We start from the raw sequence: 17752 nt of genomic DNA on the forward strand, positions 1-17752 counted from the left end.
AGTGGTGTGGGGAGACATGGTTATTAGGAAGACTATTTTGGTAATTAGGTACCAAGTTAAGAAGTGAAGAAACAAAATGTAGAGAAACAAGTTAGGAGATCCAGGAAGTAAAAGATGATGTAGAGAAACCAGTTAGGAGATCGAGGAAGAAAAAGATGATGAGGTTCCTGAATTAGAGAGGCAATCATGAATAAGCAGGATAAGGGATTCCAAAGGTACCAGAGAGGCAGAATTGACAGATATTCTCAGTTAACTGGATGTGGAGGTTAAAAGTCAGAGAAAAGGGGGCAGCTGGGTAGCTTTGTGCATTGAGAGCCAAGTCTAGAGATGAGAGTTCCTAAGTTCCAATCTGACCTCAGACACTTCTCAGCTGTGTGACGCTGGGAAAGTCACTTAACCCCCATTGCCTATCCCTTACCACTCTTCTGCATTGGAGCCAATACACAGTATTGGTTCCAAGATGGAAGATAAGGGTTTGTTTTTTTGTTTGTTTGTTTTTTCATTTTAAATAAATAAATAAAAGTCAGAGAAAAGTCAAAAATGACCATAAGCCTGAATGATTAGGAGGAAGAAAAAGCTTTGGGAGGTTTTTTATAGCTTTTTTTCTTGGGGGAAGGTAGGTAGTTTATAAAGTCTTCCTTGACTTTTTTTTGGTAACCATAAACTTGGTAAAGAGAAGAATTACCTTAAAAAGGAGAATTAATTGGTAGAGAGGTAAGGGAGAAAAAAAATGCATGAGATTAATATGTATATATTCTTTGCCACACCAGACAAGTTTTACACTAACTAAAATATGGGGACTAAAGAGGAAAATAACAAGAAGAAAGTGGTAACCAGGGTGAAAACTAAGTAACCCAACTGTTCTTTTGCCAACCAGACTGATTGTGCCCAGAATGGACAATACCAAAAGCATTAAGGCACAACCTGATATGCTTTCAAAAGAACCTTTTTAAAAGTTGAGAGTTTTCTGATTCAGTGTATAATTTCAAAACCCTCTAACAAATATAAAAATGCATGAAAATGATTAGCCATTGCATTAATTGCACTATTTAATTTTGGCACCTTATTCCTAGGTCCTCTTCAATGAAATTAACATTCTGAAGGTTTCGTGCATTTCTTTCTAACATATAAAAACATAAATCCGTTCACTAAAGGTTAAATTAGGAGATCATGGAACCTAAGATCCATGAAGCTGGTTTTAAAAATATTTTTACAATTTAAATATGCTTTGCATGATAAGTATTATCAATAGCCCAGATACCATCTTTTGGAAGTGGGGAGAGAAGAGAGGGAGAGGCAATTTGGATCTCTTAAATTCATAAAAACTGTTATTATATGTAATTATAAAAATAAAAGTGTTTTGAAATAGTTCCAACATTTTAAGATATTTTGGTGAAATATTTTTAATAACCAATATAGTTGGTTTCCTTTTTAATCCAATGTATTTTATTTTACATATTTATGAACATTATTCAGAAAAAGGGTCCATGGGCTTCATCAGACTGCCAGTCTGTAACACACACACACACACACACACACACACACACACACACACACACACACACACACACACACAAAATTTAATATCCCTGGATTAGCTAAAAGCCCAGAACTATTTCATCCAAATTCTTGAGTTCACCAAAAGAAGCGGCAGCTTTCCACTGCTGCTTTCTTGTGGGGAGGAGGCAGAATACCTAGCTCATCCCCACGACTACCTGTTGCTGCTGCAGGAAAAAAAGAATACGTAGCTAAGACAAAGTTTTTCGATGGCCATGAGGTATTTTTTGCACCTCCTGCCCCCAAGATCAAACCTGAATGAAAGTCAGAAAACATGCCCTCTCCTGCTCTAAACAGCAAGATTCTCCTCCAGCAGCCTCTGCCTCCCCACCTGCCAAGACTGAAAGAGAAGCATCAGCTGTGAAATCTCTCTTTTCTCTTTTGCTCCCAGGCTCCAGGCCAAGGTTCCTGCAGCACCAGCAGGCAGGCAGGGAGGGAGGGGGAGTAGGGAGGGCCCCCGAGGATGGGAGCAGGAGAGAACATGTTTTCAAGATTTAATTCAAACTTCATCCTGGGGTCATGGGGTGCAAATGCTTCCTCTTGGCATCGAAACTTGTTCTGGGTCCCGAGCGTGTCTTAGAAGCTAGAGCAGAGTGTCGACTTTTCTTTGTCTGCACCCAGATCAAAAGGCAGCAAGGATGGAGGGGGAGCCTGTTCCCCACTTGGAGGAGGTCATGCATCAAAGATTGCACTGGGGAAGAGAGGCAGAATCACGGTCCTTTCCAAAGACTGTTGGGAGAAGTTTGGGGTTCTCCAAGATCGGAAGACCCCCACCAAATAGAGGCTACATCACAAAAATGAGAAGGGAAATGTCTAGATATCTAGTCCTAACTTCGTTTCTTCCAAGCTTTACCAGTTACTAGAAAAGCCAATGCAAATTCATTGTGAAAAGGAATAGTTTTGTTGTTTGTGTACACAGCACAAAGTTGGGCACATAAGAGGTGCCTTAATAAATATTTGTTGAGGATCACAATGACAAATGCTATCTACCATCAGGGAAAGGACTGATGAACTCTAGTTTGAAGCATTTTTTTTCTTCAGTTTATTTTTCCTGAAGGTTTTGTGTGCATTTTCTTCTGCAACAGGATTAATATGGTTTGTAGGACTTAACACATATTATCAATATGTTGCTTGCTTTCTAAAAGGGGTAGGGGGTAGAAAATTTGGAACAATGTTTTTAAATTTTTTAATATGATTTGGAAATATTTAATAAAGTATAAATAATTTTTAAAAAGAAAACTGATTGGTATAAAAGTATACATAATGTATTTTTTTAATTTATGAAAGCAAAGAAGCCTTAGAAACTTCCCAAATAGTTCCATTATTGGACAGAGAAATACAGGTACCTTCCACATTGTGGAGGTTAGGAGCATGATGCCCCAAGGAGCTGAAATATCTATGTAAAATTTTGGGCCCTACCTTCATTCCAGTGAAGAAGTTTCAATTTCTTTTTTTCTTTTAAGGGATGTTTAGAGTAAAAGAAATCGTGTCTACTTATGGTAATAAAAAGATAAAATATATTGATATTATACAATATAATACATATATTTTATGCATTAATGCATTAATCTTAAACTTTTTCTGTATCATTTGCTGGCCTTTTTCTGTCATCTACAGCTTCCACAAAACTAAAAAAAAAAAATCCAATTAATTCCTTATACAAATCCATGATATATCAAAACCACAACAGGGAAAGCTATGATGTGGAATGGATACGTGTATACGGTTTGTGTTTTCCAACATAGAAAATGAAGTAAAGGCATTTATAAGAACTAAGTTGCAGAACTTAATCACAATTATGTAAAGTTTTATGTGACTTCAAAAAATAAACTAAAAAATAAATATTAGTTGAATAATTTCAACAATACCAAGTGGAGCAGACAGTTCTGAAGCAACAGTGTTATAAATGGAAGAAGCTAATAATAGTGTATGACTGGACTGGAATTCCACCAAGTGCTATTATTCTCCTCCTTCCAACTCCCACCAAATACTTCCCCAGTTACATGGATGAGGGGCTAACATCAGAAAGGTCCATTTATGTAACTTACCAATGTGGTCCTAACAAAGATATTTGACAAGATGAAATATATCAATAAATGGTCAAGAATAGACACGTCCTTGGCTTCCAGAACCATACAGATTTGGCTGGCCTGGTGAAGCCATTCAGCTAGTGATGATTCTTGGCCTTGAAAACTCAACCAATACAAAGATGAACATGTCCAGAAAAAGCCAACCTGAAGACATCTTAAGAGGACATTTACTCCAAAAGTCTCCAATATTTTGGCCTCAAACCATATGTAGTCCACAGCTCTCCTGAGTACTGCTCAAACCAGATTAAAATATAAGTGGAAACTATTTAGCAAAATAAATAATAAAAAATTATTATTCCCGTGTGTTTTTCTCAGTCATTACATACGGACAAGGATCCTTATATATGGTTCAGTGGTCTTTATTTCATATCAAGTTTTATCTCTAATTTAGTTCGTTCTTCTTCATTTAACAGATGAAGAAACTCAGGCCAAAGAGGTGAAGCAACTACCCCAAAGTCATACAGGTGGCAGAGCTAGTGTCCGAACCAAAGACTTTAACCCAAGACTTCTGACTCCAAATCCAGCATTCTTTCAACTTTAAATGCTTCATTCAAATTTTTACTATCACTGTACTCTTTTACTGTCCTTCATTTTTTTTTCTTCTCTTTCTCCAAAATTCAGATTTGGGAAAAAATTATAGACTATCCTTAAGAATAACATAGTACGGTGCCAGCTTTTTAAATGTGCACACAGAGAAAGGTTCAGTGTCTCTTTTTCCTGAAACTAATTAAAAGTACAAGTCTTTGGGGAAACTGGGGGGCTCAGGGAATAGATTTCCAAACCTAGAGTCAGGAGGATTTGGGTTCATATCTGATTTTAGACACTTAGAAGATATGCAACCTTGGTCAAGTCACTTAATACTAATTGCCTAACTCTTAACATTCTTCTGCCTCAGAACTAATACTTAGTATCGAATCTAAGATAGAAGTGATGGGCTTTTTTGTTGTTTTTTAAAAGTACATGTCTTCTCTTAATGTTTTTATTGGGGAAATGTCTCCCTTCCTTTACCTGTCAGCCTATTATTTATTTCAAGTACAAGTAAGAAGCAGTAAATTAAAGAAGATTAGCTCAGGATCTTCCAACACTTATAGCCCACTCCCCCTTGATCATGACCACAAGAAAGGTGTATCTGGTCAAGAAAACACAGAGTGGTTTCAGCTATACGGATCTTTGTTCCCTCAGCCTTATCTTCTTGTCTTTCTACTGCTAACACTAAGTTAAGGGAATACCTCACCTGACTGCAGCAAACAAAATCAAGCATACTCCATGAATATATAGGTGCCCCATAATTTAACAATTATGATATTATACACAGTCAGAGGGAATCATCATGTTGGTGGTTTTTGTTTTGTTATTAAGAGAGAGCTCAATTTTAGGGGTGGGGAAATTTTATAAGAAAAAGTAACACTAAAACTTTAAAAAATATTGAATGTCATGTTATTTTTAAATTTTACACTAATGAAAAACATGAAATGTCATGTGTATATAAAGTTATTTTGGGACTTACTTCTTGGTTTGCATTATGCTCACTACCTCATTTTTGTGAAGATTAAATTTAACTCGCCCCTGATTGTGAAAATGAAATTAACTCTCCCTTGATTGTGAAGATTTAAATTGTAACCCCTGCCCATTTTGAGATTTAGTCACCAAAAGTGTAAACATCCCACTTAATCAAATTTAGTGGGAGAGGTCTGTGACCCACGTGTGCAATAGTGGGTGACAAATCAGAATCGACTGACTGCCTCCTGGGTAGTCCTAAAGCAAAGCTTCAACTGTGATTAGTAGATGTAAAATTAGGGAAAGGCACAGGAAGTGACAAAAAAAGAAAGTGTCTTTAAAGGGAGTTACAACTTCCTGAATGGAGTTTTACTTGGAGTTTTTACTTGGAGTTCAGAGTTCTTTCTTTCTTACTTTGGAGTGGAGGCTGGTGGATAATCTGCTGACTAGACCCAAGGCATGGTGAGTGAAAGGCCAACTCCTTTCATATTGGATTTTCTGAAGAGACTAGCCTGAGGAGAGACTTCCCCAGGTCCTCAGCTCTCCAGAGCCCTAGGGACTAATTCTCCCTGCCAGGGTTGAGCTTTGTGCTTAAGCTAGATATCTTATCCTAACCTCTCTCTGATTTTCTTACTTCACTCTTTCTATATTTTGTAAATAAATTGTAAATAAATCTCTTTGGAATTAATATAAATTCCTGGCAACCCTATTTTTAAATATATCCAGTCCAACCTTTTTATATAATTAACACCTTTTTCACCTTACATTCTCTTTTAATCCTAGATCTGAAGAAAGATGTTGGATCCTAAGTCAGTGTTTAATTTTATAGCTGCTTTGGGGGGTACTTTTATCTTGCATGTGTCCAACAACATTCACTACATTTCTAAAGCAAGGAAAAAGGTTTTCTCCCTCACACTATTCTCTCTCCCTCCCTCCCTCTCTCCTTCTCTCTCTCTCCTTCTCTCTCTGTCTCTCTCCTTCTCTCTCTCTCCTTCTCTCTCTGTCTCTCTCTGTCTCTCTGTCTCTCTCTCTCTCCCCCTCTCTCTCTCTCTCCTCTTATACAGGAGAAATGCTATAGCTGACTGCACAACTCATTTATAAATATTCCTTTCATGGCTAAACAGCTCTAAACTTATCATTTTCTAGGTTACAATAGTCTATCTAGCACTGAATCACAACGAAGAAAAAGATGAGTTGAGAGAATTTCAAAATACTTTATAAAAAATTATCATTATATGTGGATTATATTTTAATAGAAGCATATTCTTAATCTCATCTCTTCTTTGAGGGGAGGTGATAAGAAAGATCAACTATGATCAACACAATGACCAACCATAATTCTAGAGGACCCATGAAGAAATATGCTACTCACTTCCTAATGAACTCAGGGTATAGATATAGTTGATACAGATGTACAGATATAGATTTTGGTCACAGTCAAAGCAAGAACTTGTTTTGCCTATCTGATACAAGGGATTGGGATGTTCTCTTTTTCCCCCACCCCCATGATAATAAAGGAAGAAAGATTTTTTTTGTTACTGCATTAAATTTTTCAAATTTTGAAAAAAATGAATTTTAAAGACTATTCCAGTGAGGTCAATGCATTCTGTTGATTTAAAAACAAAAATCATGATAGTGTATAAGGGAAATGTTTCTATCCATTTAGAAATGTTAGCTCTCTCCCTGTATGATTAAAACAGATATCCAGAGGGAAGCTAGGTGGCTCAGTGGATTGAGAATCAGATCGGGCTCAGAGATAGGAGGTTCTGAGTTCATATCTAGCCTCAGACAAGTCCTAGCTGCATAACTGTGATTAACTTAACCCCCACTGCCTAGCCCTTACTGCTCACTCTTCTGCCTTGGAACCAATCAATACATAATATTGATTCTAAAATGGAAGATAAGGGAGGAAACTGGGTGGCACATTGGATTGAGAGCCAGGCTTGGAGATAAGAGGTCCTAGGTTCAAATCTGGCCTCAGACACTTCCCAGGTATGACTCTGGGCAAGCCCCTATTGCCTAGTCCTTACCACTCTTCTGCCTTGGAACCAATACACAGCATTGATTCTAAGACAGAATGTAAGGGTTTTAAAAAATAATTTAAAAATAAAGTAAAAGGGAAGGGAAGGGTTAAAAAAATAATTCCCCCCCCCCCCAAATTATTCTGGTCCTACTATTTCAGCTGTGCCTAGAAATTACAGTATCCTCTCTTCTTTAATTCTAATGGATATAATTACTATTACAAAAAGGCATTTTTAGTTATTAGTATGTTACAAAGAATAAGGATCATAATAAGCTGGATGGGAATACTTGCTTGCCTATACTATAGATGACACCAGAATAATTAGTTTGTCTCTCTGAAGGACCCTGAGATAAGATATGAAATAAAGAATGGTAACTAAGGGAAACTAGGTGGCAAAGTGTACAGAGTGCTAGGCCAAGTGTCAGGAAGACTCATCTGCCTGAGTTTAAATCCAGCCTCAGACATTTAACTCTGTCTCTAAAATGAGCTGGAGAAGAAAATGGCAAACCACGCCAGTATCTTTGCCAAGATTACACTCTAAAATGGGGTCACGAAGAGTCAGGCATGAATGAACAACAACTACCTGGCTGGATTTGGATATGTCTCCAAATATCAGACCAAATATTTGAAGTTAATAGACTGAGAAGGAATAATAAAAATTGACTGATTGAGTCAACTATCTTGAATTACAGGCCATAATTAATGAAGACTAAAATGTAGACTAAAATATGGAAATGTTCCAAAATCTACTATAAATAAATATCCTAATAAAATTTAAATAGGTAATTTTTGGAACACAATAAATTAAAGCTATATTTAAAATAAGGAGGTTTAAATATAGACACATACAAATTATATATGGTTAATTTTAAGTTTAGGTTAATATTCCCTTTTTCCCATCTAAAGCTTTGCCGCTATAACTCTCCCCTGAAACCATTTCAACTACTACTTTCATTACTAAATTTTGCCAACAATCTGCTCATCATTCTAGCAGATGTTTCTGCTTTCAAGCCACTGGGAACCTCACTGAACCCATTCCCTCATGTTAAAAATAAAATAGCAGCACAGTACACTAGGGAAGACCTTCTCATCTCTATAAATTCCCTGTTCATATGACTTTAACCTTCCCTTATGGAAATCCTTTTATTTTTTTTTTCCATTTTAAAGAAATGCAATAATGTTGCCAGAGAGATGACATCAACATTTGGTTTATTTATTTATTAAGATGCTACTGATGCTCAGTTATTTAGACAACATCTGCAGAAATTTAAGGAAATTGGCCCCTAAAACTTCCTGAATACATCATGTCACAAGAGGGCAATCTGAAATGGTGATTTCTCATGTACAAAAGTAGGCTTTAACAAAATCTTTTTTATCCTCTTTATGCAAACATATCCATGTGAGAACTCTCTCTCTCTCTCTCTCTCTCTCTCTCTCTCTCTCTCTCTGTCTCTCTCTCTGTCTCTCTCTCCCTCTCTCTCTCTCTGTCTCTCTCTCTGTCTCTCTCTCTGTCTCTCTCTCTGTCTCTCTCTCTGTCTCTCTGTCTCTCTCTCTGTCTCTCTGTCTCTCTCCTCCCCCCCCCCCCTCTCTGCACCAGCCTGCCTTGTAAGATTCTATAGATTTTAATACTAAAAGAGGATATATTTAATCAGGGTATATATGGGAATATAAATCAAAAACAACTTTTCTTTTTCAACTCTTGTTTTTCCCCCTCGTCTTTACTTACCTCAGTAACATCCATGACTTTGATAGCCGCCAGCTGACCCGTCTTGACATGTCGGCCCTAAAGAACAAAGAAAAGAAAGAACAATCAGAAATCAATTCTTCTTCCATGCCATCATTAATGAGAAAGAGTAGATAAGGAAGTTTCCAGCATAATTATCTCCTCTAACATATTCATCACATTAACAAAAACATATGATGAAATAGTCTGACTCTTCAATAAAGATAATATAGTTAGTAATACCAATAAAATATTATTTAAGATAAATTACATTTAATCAACCAGACAATAAGTTGCACTAACATGTTCTGTTTAAACATCAAATCCCTAGGTTTATTTTCCTAATCACCCATTCATCAAATCCTAAATCATTTACATTAAATTAAAATAAAGTTGATCTCCAATCATGTTAATTCCCCCCTCTTATAAGCATACTGAAGGGCTATAATAGCAATAGCAATAATAATAATAATGGGGGGATTCTAGTTTTCAGTGATAGAATATTAAAGAGATGTTGTAAATATCACCCTAAGAATGGCATTATTATAGACATAATTATAGCTAATGAGAATGTAACTAAAGGACTTGTAAACATTAAATACAATTAGCTCCATATTTATGGAACTGTTTTAAGGTTTATAAAGCATTCTCCCTATTACCCCCTTCTAAGAGAGGTAGCATAAGCCTTGTTAATCCCATTTAACAGATTAAGAAACTAAGGTTCATAGAAGTCAGTGAAGTAATTTGCCCATGGTCAAAAGATACCGGTGCCATGATTCAAAATCCCAAGTCTCTCCTGATACCAAGTTCAATCCTCTTTCTACCACAACACACCTCCTTTAAAACACTAGATAAAATTAAGCTACTTCTATTATTAAGTTAATATTACTTTACATGTTGAGTTGTGTTGCCATGAACATTTGCTGACTTTTTTAAAAAGCCATGTACTGCATACTGTTCAGAATACAGTCTGTGTCATCCTATGGGAAGAAGATGAACATTAAGCCTTAGGACACATTAGGAAATAAAAAGGCAAAAGAAGTGTGTAAAGAGGAAAAGGAAGAGGTAACTGAGGAAGACAGAAAATCTATTTCTAATCAAGACTTTGAAAAGTAAACATTCATTGTTTTTATTAGAAATTATCAGAGGATCAAAGAATTACAAGAGGGTGGATTACTGGAAAGTTATTTGTTTTTCCTTCTTCGCAAAAGTGGGGTAATGATGACTTAAAACTGTTTCCCTGGGTTGAAAGTTGAATGAGATAATGGAAGTAAAGAGAACTATCCATCTTAAAGCCTGATATGAAACAGTAAGATATAATTATTAGAGCTGGAAGAGTCCTTTAGAACCATCAAGCCCCTAAAAACCCATTTCTATTTCCATATCATTTCAAAAAGCAGCTTAATGTCATTCTTTCCCCAGCTAAATGATCATTTTCTGAATAAATTATCAAAGTCTTTGCTTTGATACAATTCTTCCGGACCACCACCACCCTCTCCCTAGGAAATACTGCTGGATAATTTGGTCATTTTCCTAGGTAAAAGAATCTTCCCAGACATGATTTTTTTTTTAAAGGGCTATCAGGAAAATTACTGATTCTGCAACATTTAAATAGAAAAATATATCTGCCTCTACCTAATCAAATTTCTTCTCGCCTCTATCACATGACTTCATAATATAACAATTTGAAACGTCCTAGACTTTCTTAAGAACTGACCCTTAAGGCTGTCAGTTAAAGAGGGATGCTAACATGCAGGTGGGTAGAATGTGGAGATTAGAATCAGGAAGAACTGAGTTCAAATCCAGACTCGGGCACAAGTATTATGCTCCTAGGCAAATCACACAACTCTGTGAGAAGGGAAATGGCAAACCATTCCAGTATCAATGCCAAGAAAACCTCAAATAGAGTTGCTAAGAGTTGGAAATGACTGAAACAACTGAATGACAAACATTTAGAATTCTTAAGCTTTCAAAGTAGAGAAAGGTGGTAAGAAACACGGGGAACCAGGAAGACTAATTAGAAAATGCATTCACTTCTGTGCTTCTGTGGTCTCAGTCCTCAATTAATGCTTGCTGGTGACATAAAAGAAAAAAAACCTGACATCATTCAAACAGCATTACAATTTTTAAGCATTGCCATAAACTAAAATAAGCTTTCCTCTACCAAGGCATTTGTGATGATGGCTTAATAATCCTACCTCAGACACTTACAAGCAAGTCACTTAATCTGTCTGCCTCAATTTCTTCTTCTGTAAAATGAGGCTAATAATAGCCTCTACCTCAGAGGATTGTTATGAGGGTCAAACGAAATGATATTTGTAACATACATTGCAAACCTGTATCTATCAAGGGAGCTAGGTAGCATGATGGATAGGCATCCCCTCTAAATTATTTTCACCAAATTATAATTTTGGGGAAATTTATGTTGAAAATTATTACATGTAATTGGGAAAATAAAATATCTGAATAACATTTTTTTTTAAAGAATAAGAACCACAAGCAGAGGTTGCTTTCATTATTTAGAAAGGTAAGACAATAAATGGACCAGAATTTTGGGTGAGTTGACTTAATATTTCATAGCATAAAGGTGAGTGAATAGTTTAATGGTACCTTGTCTTTCTACACTCCAGTGTCTTGGGTTTTTGTGTTTGTTTGTTTCTTTGTGGAGAAGGGTCATAGGGGAAAGGGCATAGGTGGTCTGGTGATTTATTTGCCTGCAGACCTTTGGCATTCTTTTGATCTGTGTCTTTTCAACTAATCTTTTCAAACTGCAAGACACATGCTTATAAAGTACCTGCTATGTATTCCATGGCCCTCTCCTTTGGAATTTGAAAGTGATTTTCTTCTTTCTCCATTTCTCACCTCCCCCAAGAGTAAAAAATGAACAAACATCTCAAAAGTTTTAGATTCACTCATGGCAATCCTTTACCATAAAAACCTAAAGATCAAGTTTAATCATAAAGCAATTTTTTTTCCCCAGGGTAGTTGCTTCTTGTTCTAAGGGGCTGATATGATAGAGGTGAGTTAAAAAAAAAAAAGACTGATCTCATTGCTACAGGCTATTTGGATTTGGTGGTAAAAGGTAGAGGAAGAATATATTTTTAAACAACTTGTTGTCTTGTAATGTAATGTGTAGATGGAGAACCAGTGGGAAGAAATTGGGGGGGGGGGGGGAGCAAGATTGGCTTCATCCTGCTCTGCAGTCTTTTTGCTTTTGGATTGATTCAGTACAAAGTAAAAAAAAAAGGGGGGGGGGTTCTGGCATCAAAGCTAAATATATTTGGCAAGAAGAGTAATGGAAATTGGAAAAAATGGAAATCTTGTTGTCTTTGTTTCTAATTAAAATCAGTGCTTTTAACTCACAGGATATATGATAAGGTGTCAAATGAAAGACATTTTTATTATTCATTGAAAATAAGTCCTTAAATTTCTGCTTTATTTCAGCTTTTTCTATTCTTTACTGGAAAATGTCTTTGCAAGGATTGCCTGCTTTTTGAAGGCACCCAGTATTTATAAGGAGAGAACTGCACAGTTTATCAGAAAGAATTTGGAACCTCAAGATTTGGGTTCACATTCTAGTTCAGATATCACATGTTTGATCCTGGACAAGAAAGTCATTTAATCTCAGAGTCTATTTTTTTAACGTATAAAAAGAGAGTTTTCCAAGTCCCTTTTAGTGCTGACACCCTGTGATCTTGTGTCCAAAAACTCATAATTAATACCAAGAGTTGCACTCATAATTTTTATATAAGTTTTCTTGGCCCTGGAAAAGGGACTTACAAGAAGATCATATTTTTAATATATGTGTTTCTTCAAGTGCAGCTCCAAGTAAAGCTTTTTCTTTGGTGTCCTCCCATTGCACAGGTTGGTTCCCTCACCTTTCAATTCAGGGTCCCATCTCAAGGCCTTTTTTTCTGGAGTTAGAGCTAACATCCGCCTCCCAAAGCCAACTAACCACAAAGTTTAAGGAAGTTCCTTAATCAGTAGGGGTTATCTTTCTACATTTTAATAGCAGACATGTTAAGATCTTAGATATTATTTGGACAACATCCTAACAACTCTCAAACCAAATAATGTAATTTCTGGTCCAATTTCCCTTTTGCTAATGTTCAGGAATCAGTGATTCCAACTACTGAGGTCTACAAACCAGCTTCTGTAATATTAACAAGTTTTGGACTTTTAGCTGTGTGACTGTGGACAAGTCCCTGTTAACCCCCATTGTCTAGCTCATACCACTCTTTCTGCCTTGGAAATAGTACAGAGTATTGATTCTAAGATAGAAGATCAGAGAGATTTTATTTTTAAGTTTTGATAGCAAATACTGATAAAACAAACCATTTATTTCACTGAAAATCCCTTGTAAATTTCTTCTTAGTAATTCATAGAATAAATGTCTGGCAGCTAAGGATATCTGAAATTCACTAATACTTTAATATAATTCATTACAGTAATTCTTCTGTGTATCAGTCTCATACCCAAAGGTATGAGATACATACTAAAGGATGGAGCCTTTGCCTCTGATTACATTATTATGAAGGAAAAGTCGGCAACTCGATTTAACTCCTTTACTCTCTTTTGACACTTCTTCCTGGGTTCAAATCTGGCTTCATACACTTATTGGTTGTGTGACCCTGGACAAGGACTTAACTTCAGTTTCCTCAGCTATAAAATGGCTTGGAGAAGGAAATTGCAAACCACATCAGTATCTTTGTCAAGAAAACCCCAAATGGGGCCATGAAGAGTCAGACACAATTGAAACAAGTGAAGAAACTCCACTGAAATAAAACACTTGGTTTGGACTAAACGATCAGATATGGTCCCCTTGTTTGATTTTATAGTGTTGAAGCGCCCTCCTGCTGTCATGATGTTTTTCAATCTTGTACAGTGTGTTTGCTATTCCCTGCAGGATTGGACTTTTCTCTCTATAAATTTCTTTAATGCTGGGCTTTCTACTATTTCTATATCTACCACAGGACAGAAGAGGTTTATTGACACAACAGGCACTTAATAGTTTGTTTTTGATGATCCTAACAATTTCTTGATCAATTAAGCTAGGTGGTGGGCCTGCAGTGAGTTCAAATCTGACCTCAGGTATTTATTAGGCAAATCTATTTAACCCTGTGTGTTCCCATTTCCTCATCTGTAAAATGAGCTGGAAAAGGAAATGGCAAACCACTTCAGTATCCTTACCAATAAAATCCCATGTGGGGTCACAAAAATTCATTTAACTGAAAAATGACTGAACAACTAGCACAGGGGATTTTATGCAGAATGAGGGAATAGGCTGGCAGGAAGATTGGCAATTGATCCAGGTAGTCTGTGGCCAAAATAATCTGGCTGGTTTAAAGAAAATCAGTTAGAATTTCGCAAGCCTTCCCCTTTTGTCTACCAGTGCACATAGATTAAGGGGCCTGCACCTTAGTAAATCCATTTTCTAATTGATCTCTTCCCTAGGTTCTTTTTTTCCTTTAGGTTATCTTATCAGTAAGGTTGGGAGAGTAACTGAACTGGAATTTTGTAGTCTTCCCCAGAAACTCAACAATACTTGTTGAATAGGTTCTCTGCATACAAAAGAAAGCCCATGTCTATTGGTGCCCCTAATTAAAAAGTAAATGTGATGAAAAGTATTCATCCATTCATTCTCAAGTCTTTATAAGGATGCTAAAGAACAGCCCACCTGGGATTACAGCTTTCTAGTTCCTCGCTCTCCATCTAGGAAATCTTTATTCTAAAGGTTTTATTTTCCCTATGAAAATTATTTTAAACCCTTCACTCCCCTATCATCTCCTTGTTTTTAAAACATTTCCACTATATAGAAAATATTTTTAAACATTTTCAGAGGTTAGATTGATTCTATGAAACATGACAATTTCCTCAGTAGGATTTATTTATTGCCTTTGATATGCCAACCACTGGACTATGGACTAAGAATATAAACATAATGAATTTAATAAGTCTGGTTTTATGTTTATACTCATACAATCTGTTTATTCATAAGAAATTCTTCTTTTAAAAAGATTCTTCTCCAGACTTCTTTCTCTATCGAGGTTCAGAGACAGGAAGGCACCTTCATACACCTCCTTCTCAGTTTCCTATTATAGAATGTCTTCTCTCTTTATAATGTTAGCTACTTGAGGGCAGATACTGCCTTTGTTTTTGCTTGTATTCTATTCCTTTCTTGTTGGCTACATTTAACACATCTAATTTTCCCCTCTAAGGAATAAAAACCCATAGGAAAGTTAAACAAAAAAGTTGAGTCTTTTCAAGTGGAGAAAAGTGAGAAGACATTTTCTACAGACAAATATATTAATATTAAATCAATTGTTCTTAATTGAGGGGGGAGAAAGGAAGGAAGGAAGGGAGGGAGGGAGGGAGGGAGGGAGGGAGGGAGGGAGGGAGGGAGGAAGGAAGGAAGGAAGGAAGGAAGGAAGGAAGGAAGGAAGGAAGGAAGGAAGGAAGGAAGGAAGGAAGGAAGGAAGGAAGGAAGGAAGGAAGGAAGGAAGGAAAACATTTTTTTAAATAAGGGATAGAATGGAAGAGAGAGATAAAATGAAAAATGAACAGCCACAAAAACAAAATATATCAATAAAGAAATGTAGGAGGGAAACAGCATTGGTGAAACCTTACTCTCCCTGTTCTGTCAAATTTCCATATGGCTAGAGCTAGTTGGGACTGTTTTATGTCACCTTCCTGTAGGAAGAGTGGTATGTGACAAAATTTCACAGCTTGTACATGTTAACCTCATAATGAATGATGTAAACTTTTTATTTTTTGTTTTTTACTCCTTTATCTAAAGACATATCAGTGTGAGGTCAAGCAGAGGTACATTTATGGGGCTGCTTTTTTGGCTTTATACTGTCAATGAAAATCTTTGCCTGCCTGCAGGCTTTCCCTAATGTGGGTTAGTGCATGACTTTTGGTAATACATACAATGGGACAGCTATTGGTCTATTAAAATTACTTTTGTTTTCAGGAAGGAAGATTGTTTCTTCCATGGGCCACCAAAAGCCAAAGGATAAAATGACAATGAAATTTGGGTAAATTTGTAATAACCCAGGTTTTACAATTGAGCTCTTCATGTCAATTTAAGAAATTTACAATGAGCCACCTCTTTTTATGGCCTTTTTTTTACTTCCCTAGTTGCTAATGCCCTCCCCAAATTCAAAATTACTTTTTATATATTTTGCGTTTACTCATGTGCATCTATTTGCACACCCTTTTACACACATAGAGACACTGACTATAAGCTCTTTAAAGGCAAGAACAGTTTCCATATTGGCATTTCTATTCTGCCTAAAATGCAGTTTAACAAATGTTTGGTGAAGTTATACAGCATCTCCAGACCTCAGTTTTCTGATTTGTAAAATGAAGGGTTGAACTTGAATACCTCTAAGGTTCCTTCCAAATCTGAGGCTGTGATGAAAACTAGAATCTTTTATGCCAGTGAATGGCTTCAATCCACATTAATATGCAGTATAGCTACTAATACAGTAATAGCTATTCATAACTTGAGAAAACAAATGAAGAGCTGGCTGCTTCCCCCTTTGTCTTACTCAATTTGGGCATGGTACACAACTACTCTTCTTAACTTCCAAATAAATATGTCAGTCTTTACCTTTCTCCCAGTCCTTAAAAACATGCACTTACAGTGGACAAGGGGGGGAGGGAGGGAGAGAGAGAGGGAGAGAGAGGGAGAGAGAGAGAGAGAGAGAGAGAGAGAGAGAGAGAGAGAGAGAGAGAGAGAGAGAGAGAGATTTTTTTTTTAAGTATTTATGGTTTAGGGGAACCATAGTATATAGAAGATCAGATCTGGAGTCAGGAGGACTTGGGTTCAAATCTAGCCAAGACACTCCCTAGTTCTGTGACCCTGGGCAAGTGACTTAACCCCAATTGCCTAGCCCTTATTGCTCTTCTATGACAAAAGTTATGGGTCAAATGAATAGTAACAAGTACAATTAGGCATTAATTTTTTTTATAATCACAATTGTCAGAAAAGAATCAAAACGAATAACTCCTTGAATCTTAACTCTGAAAGGTAGTTATGGCAGGATAGTATCCTTCCCATAGAGGAGACTTGATTATACTTTGTATGAAGAAAGTACTTAATGTCTACAGAGTTGGAGGGAACTGATACTATTTTGCTATTAAATTATCTGCACTAGATAAAGTGGAGACAAATCCCTATGCCCACATCTGCTGGGAAATGTGTTCTGAATAATAAATGATTTTCCCTTTCATTCAATTTAAACTAAAATATTGCAACTATGGATATCATTGAAGGCAGCCTGCAGCCTCCAAAATAGGTGCTACAGCACAATTTCATAATTTCAGGTGGTACGTGATCCAAACAATCTTGGAGCACAGCCACACTTCACCTTCCCCACTACAGTCCAACACTTCCCCTCTCTCAGTCTCCTTTCCCCAATTAATTCCCTTGGTTCCTCAGGACAGTAAGAGCCTAACCTACCCCCAAAGTGGCAGCTGGAAAGGTGCCAGCTGGGAAAATTTCACCCACCACACTCTCCTGTGGGTCAGGTATCTGGTGTGGCCAAGCAATGGATCAGTATTCTCAGACTCTGGGCTCCAGGGCAAGTGGCGGGGCATGGAAAGGTCCTTACTCCTCAGGCTCATACAAAAAACACAACTAAATTATCCTAACACAAATAAGGAAATTAAGGTAAGATATCATGTATTACGCAGAACTAAATAAAGAGGAAGAGGTGCATGCTTTAAATTTTCTGCTGAGTCAAAATCAGGAAAAAAATAACTTCTGTGTGTTGTTTTTGCATTTCTGTGTTATTTTTGCATTTCTGTGAACATCTTTAGTTTTGAGTATGAGTGAAGAGCTGTTTTCTAACATCT

At 36.6% G+C, this 17752-nt stretch overlaps 1 protein-coding gene across 20 annotated transcripts in view; it reads right to left on the reverse strand.

Annotated features, from left to right (window-relative positions):
* The window catches only part of MAP4K4 (mitogen-activated protein kinase kinase kinase kinase 4), a 258922-nt gene that overhangs the window by 123226 nt on the left and 117944 nt on the right, over window positions 1-17752 (reverse strand). For all 20 annotated transcript variants that reach the window (XM_056808412.1, XM_056808409.1, XM_056808411.1 and 17 more), the window contains exon 3: window positions 8894-8950. In XM_056808412.1, coding sequence (XP_056664390.1) covers window positions 8894-8950 — 57 coding nt within the window. The remainder of the gene's footprint in view (window positions 1-8893; window positions 8951-17752) is intronic.

This window comes from Monodelphis domestica, chromosome 8 (assembly GCF_027887165.1).
Source record: "Monodelphis domestica isolate mMonDom1 chromosome 8, mMonDom1.pri, whole genome shotgun sequence".
NCBI classification, from domain to species: Eukaryota; Metazoa; Chordata; class Mammalia; order Didelphimorphia; family Didelphidae; genus Monodelphis; species Monodelphis domestica.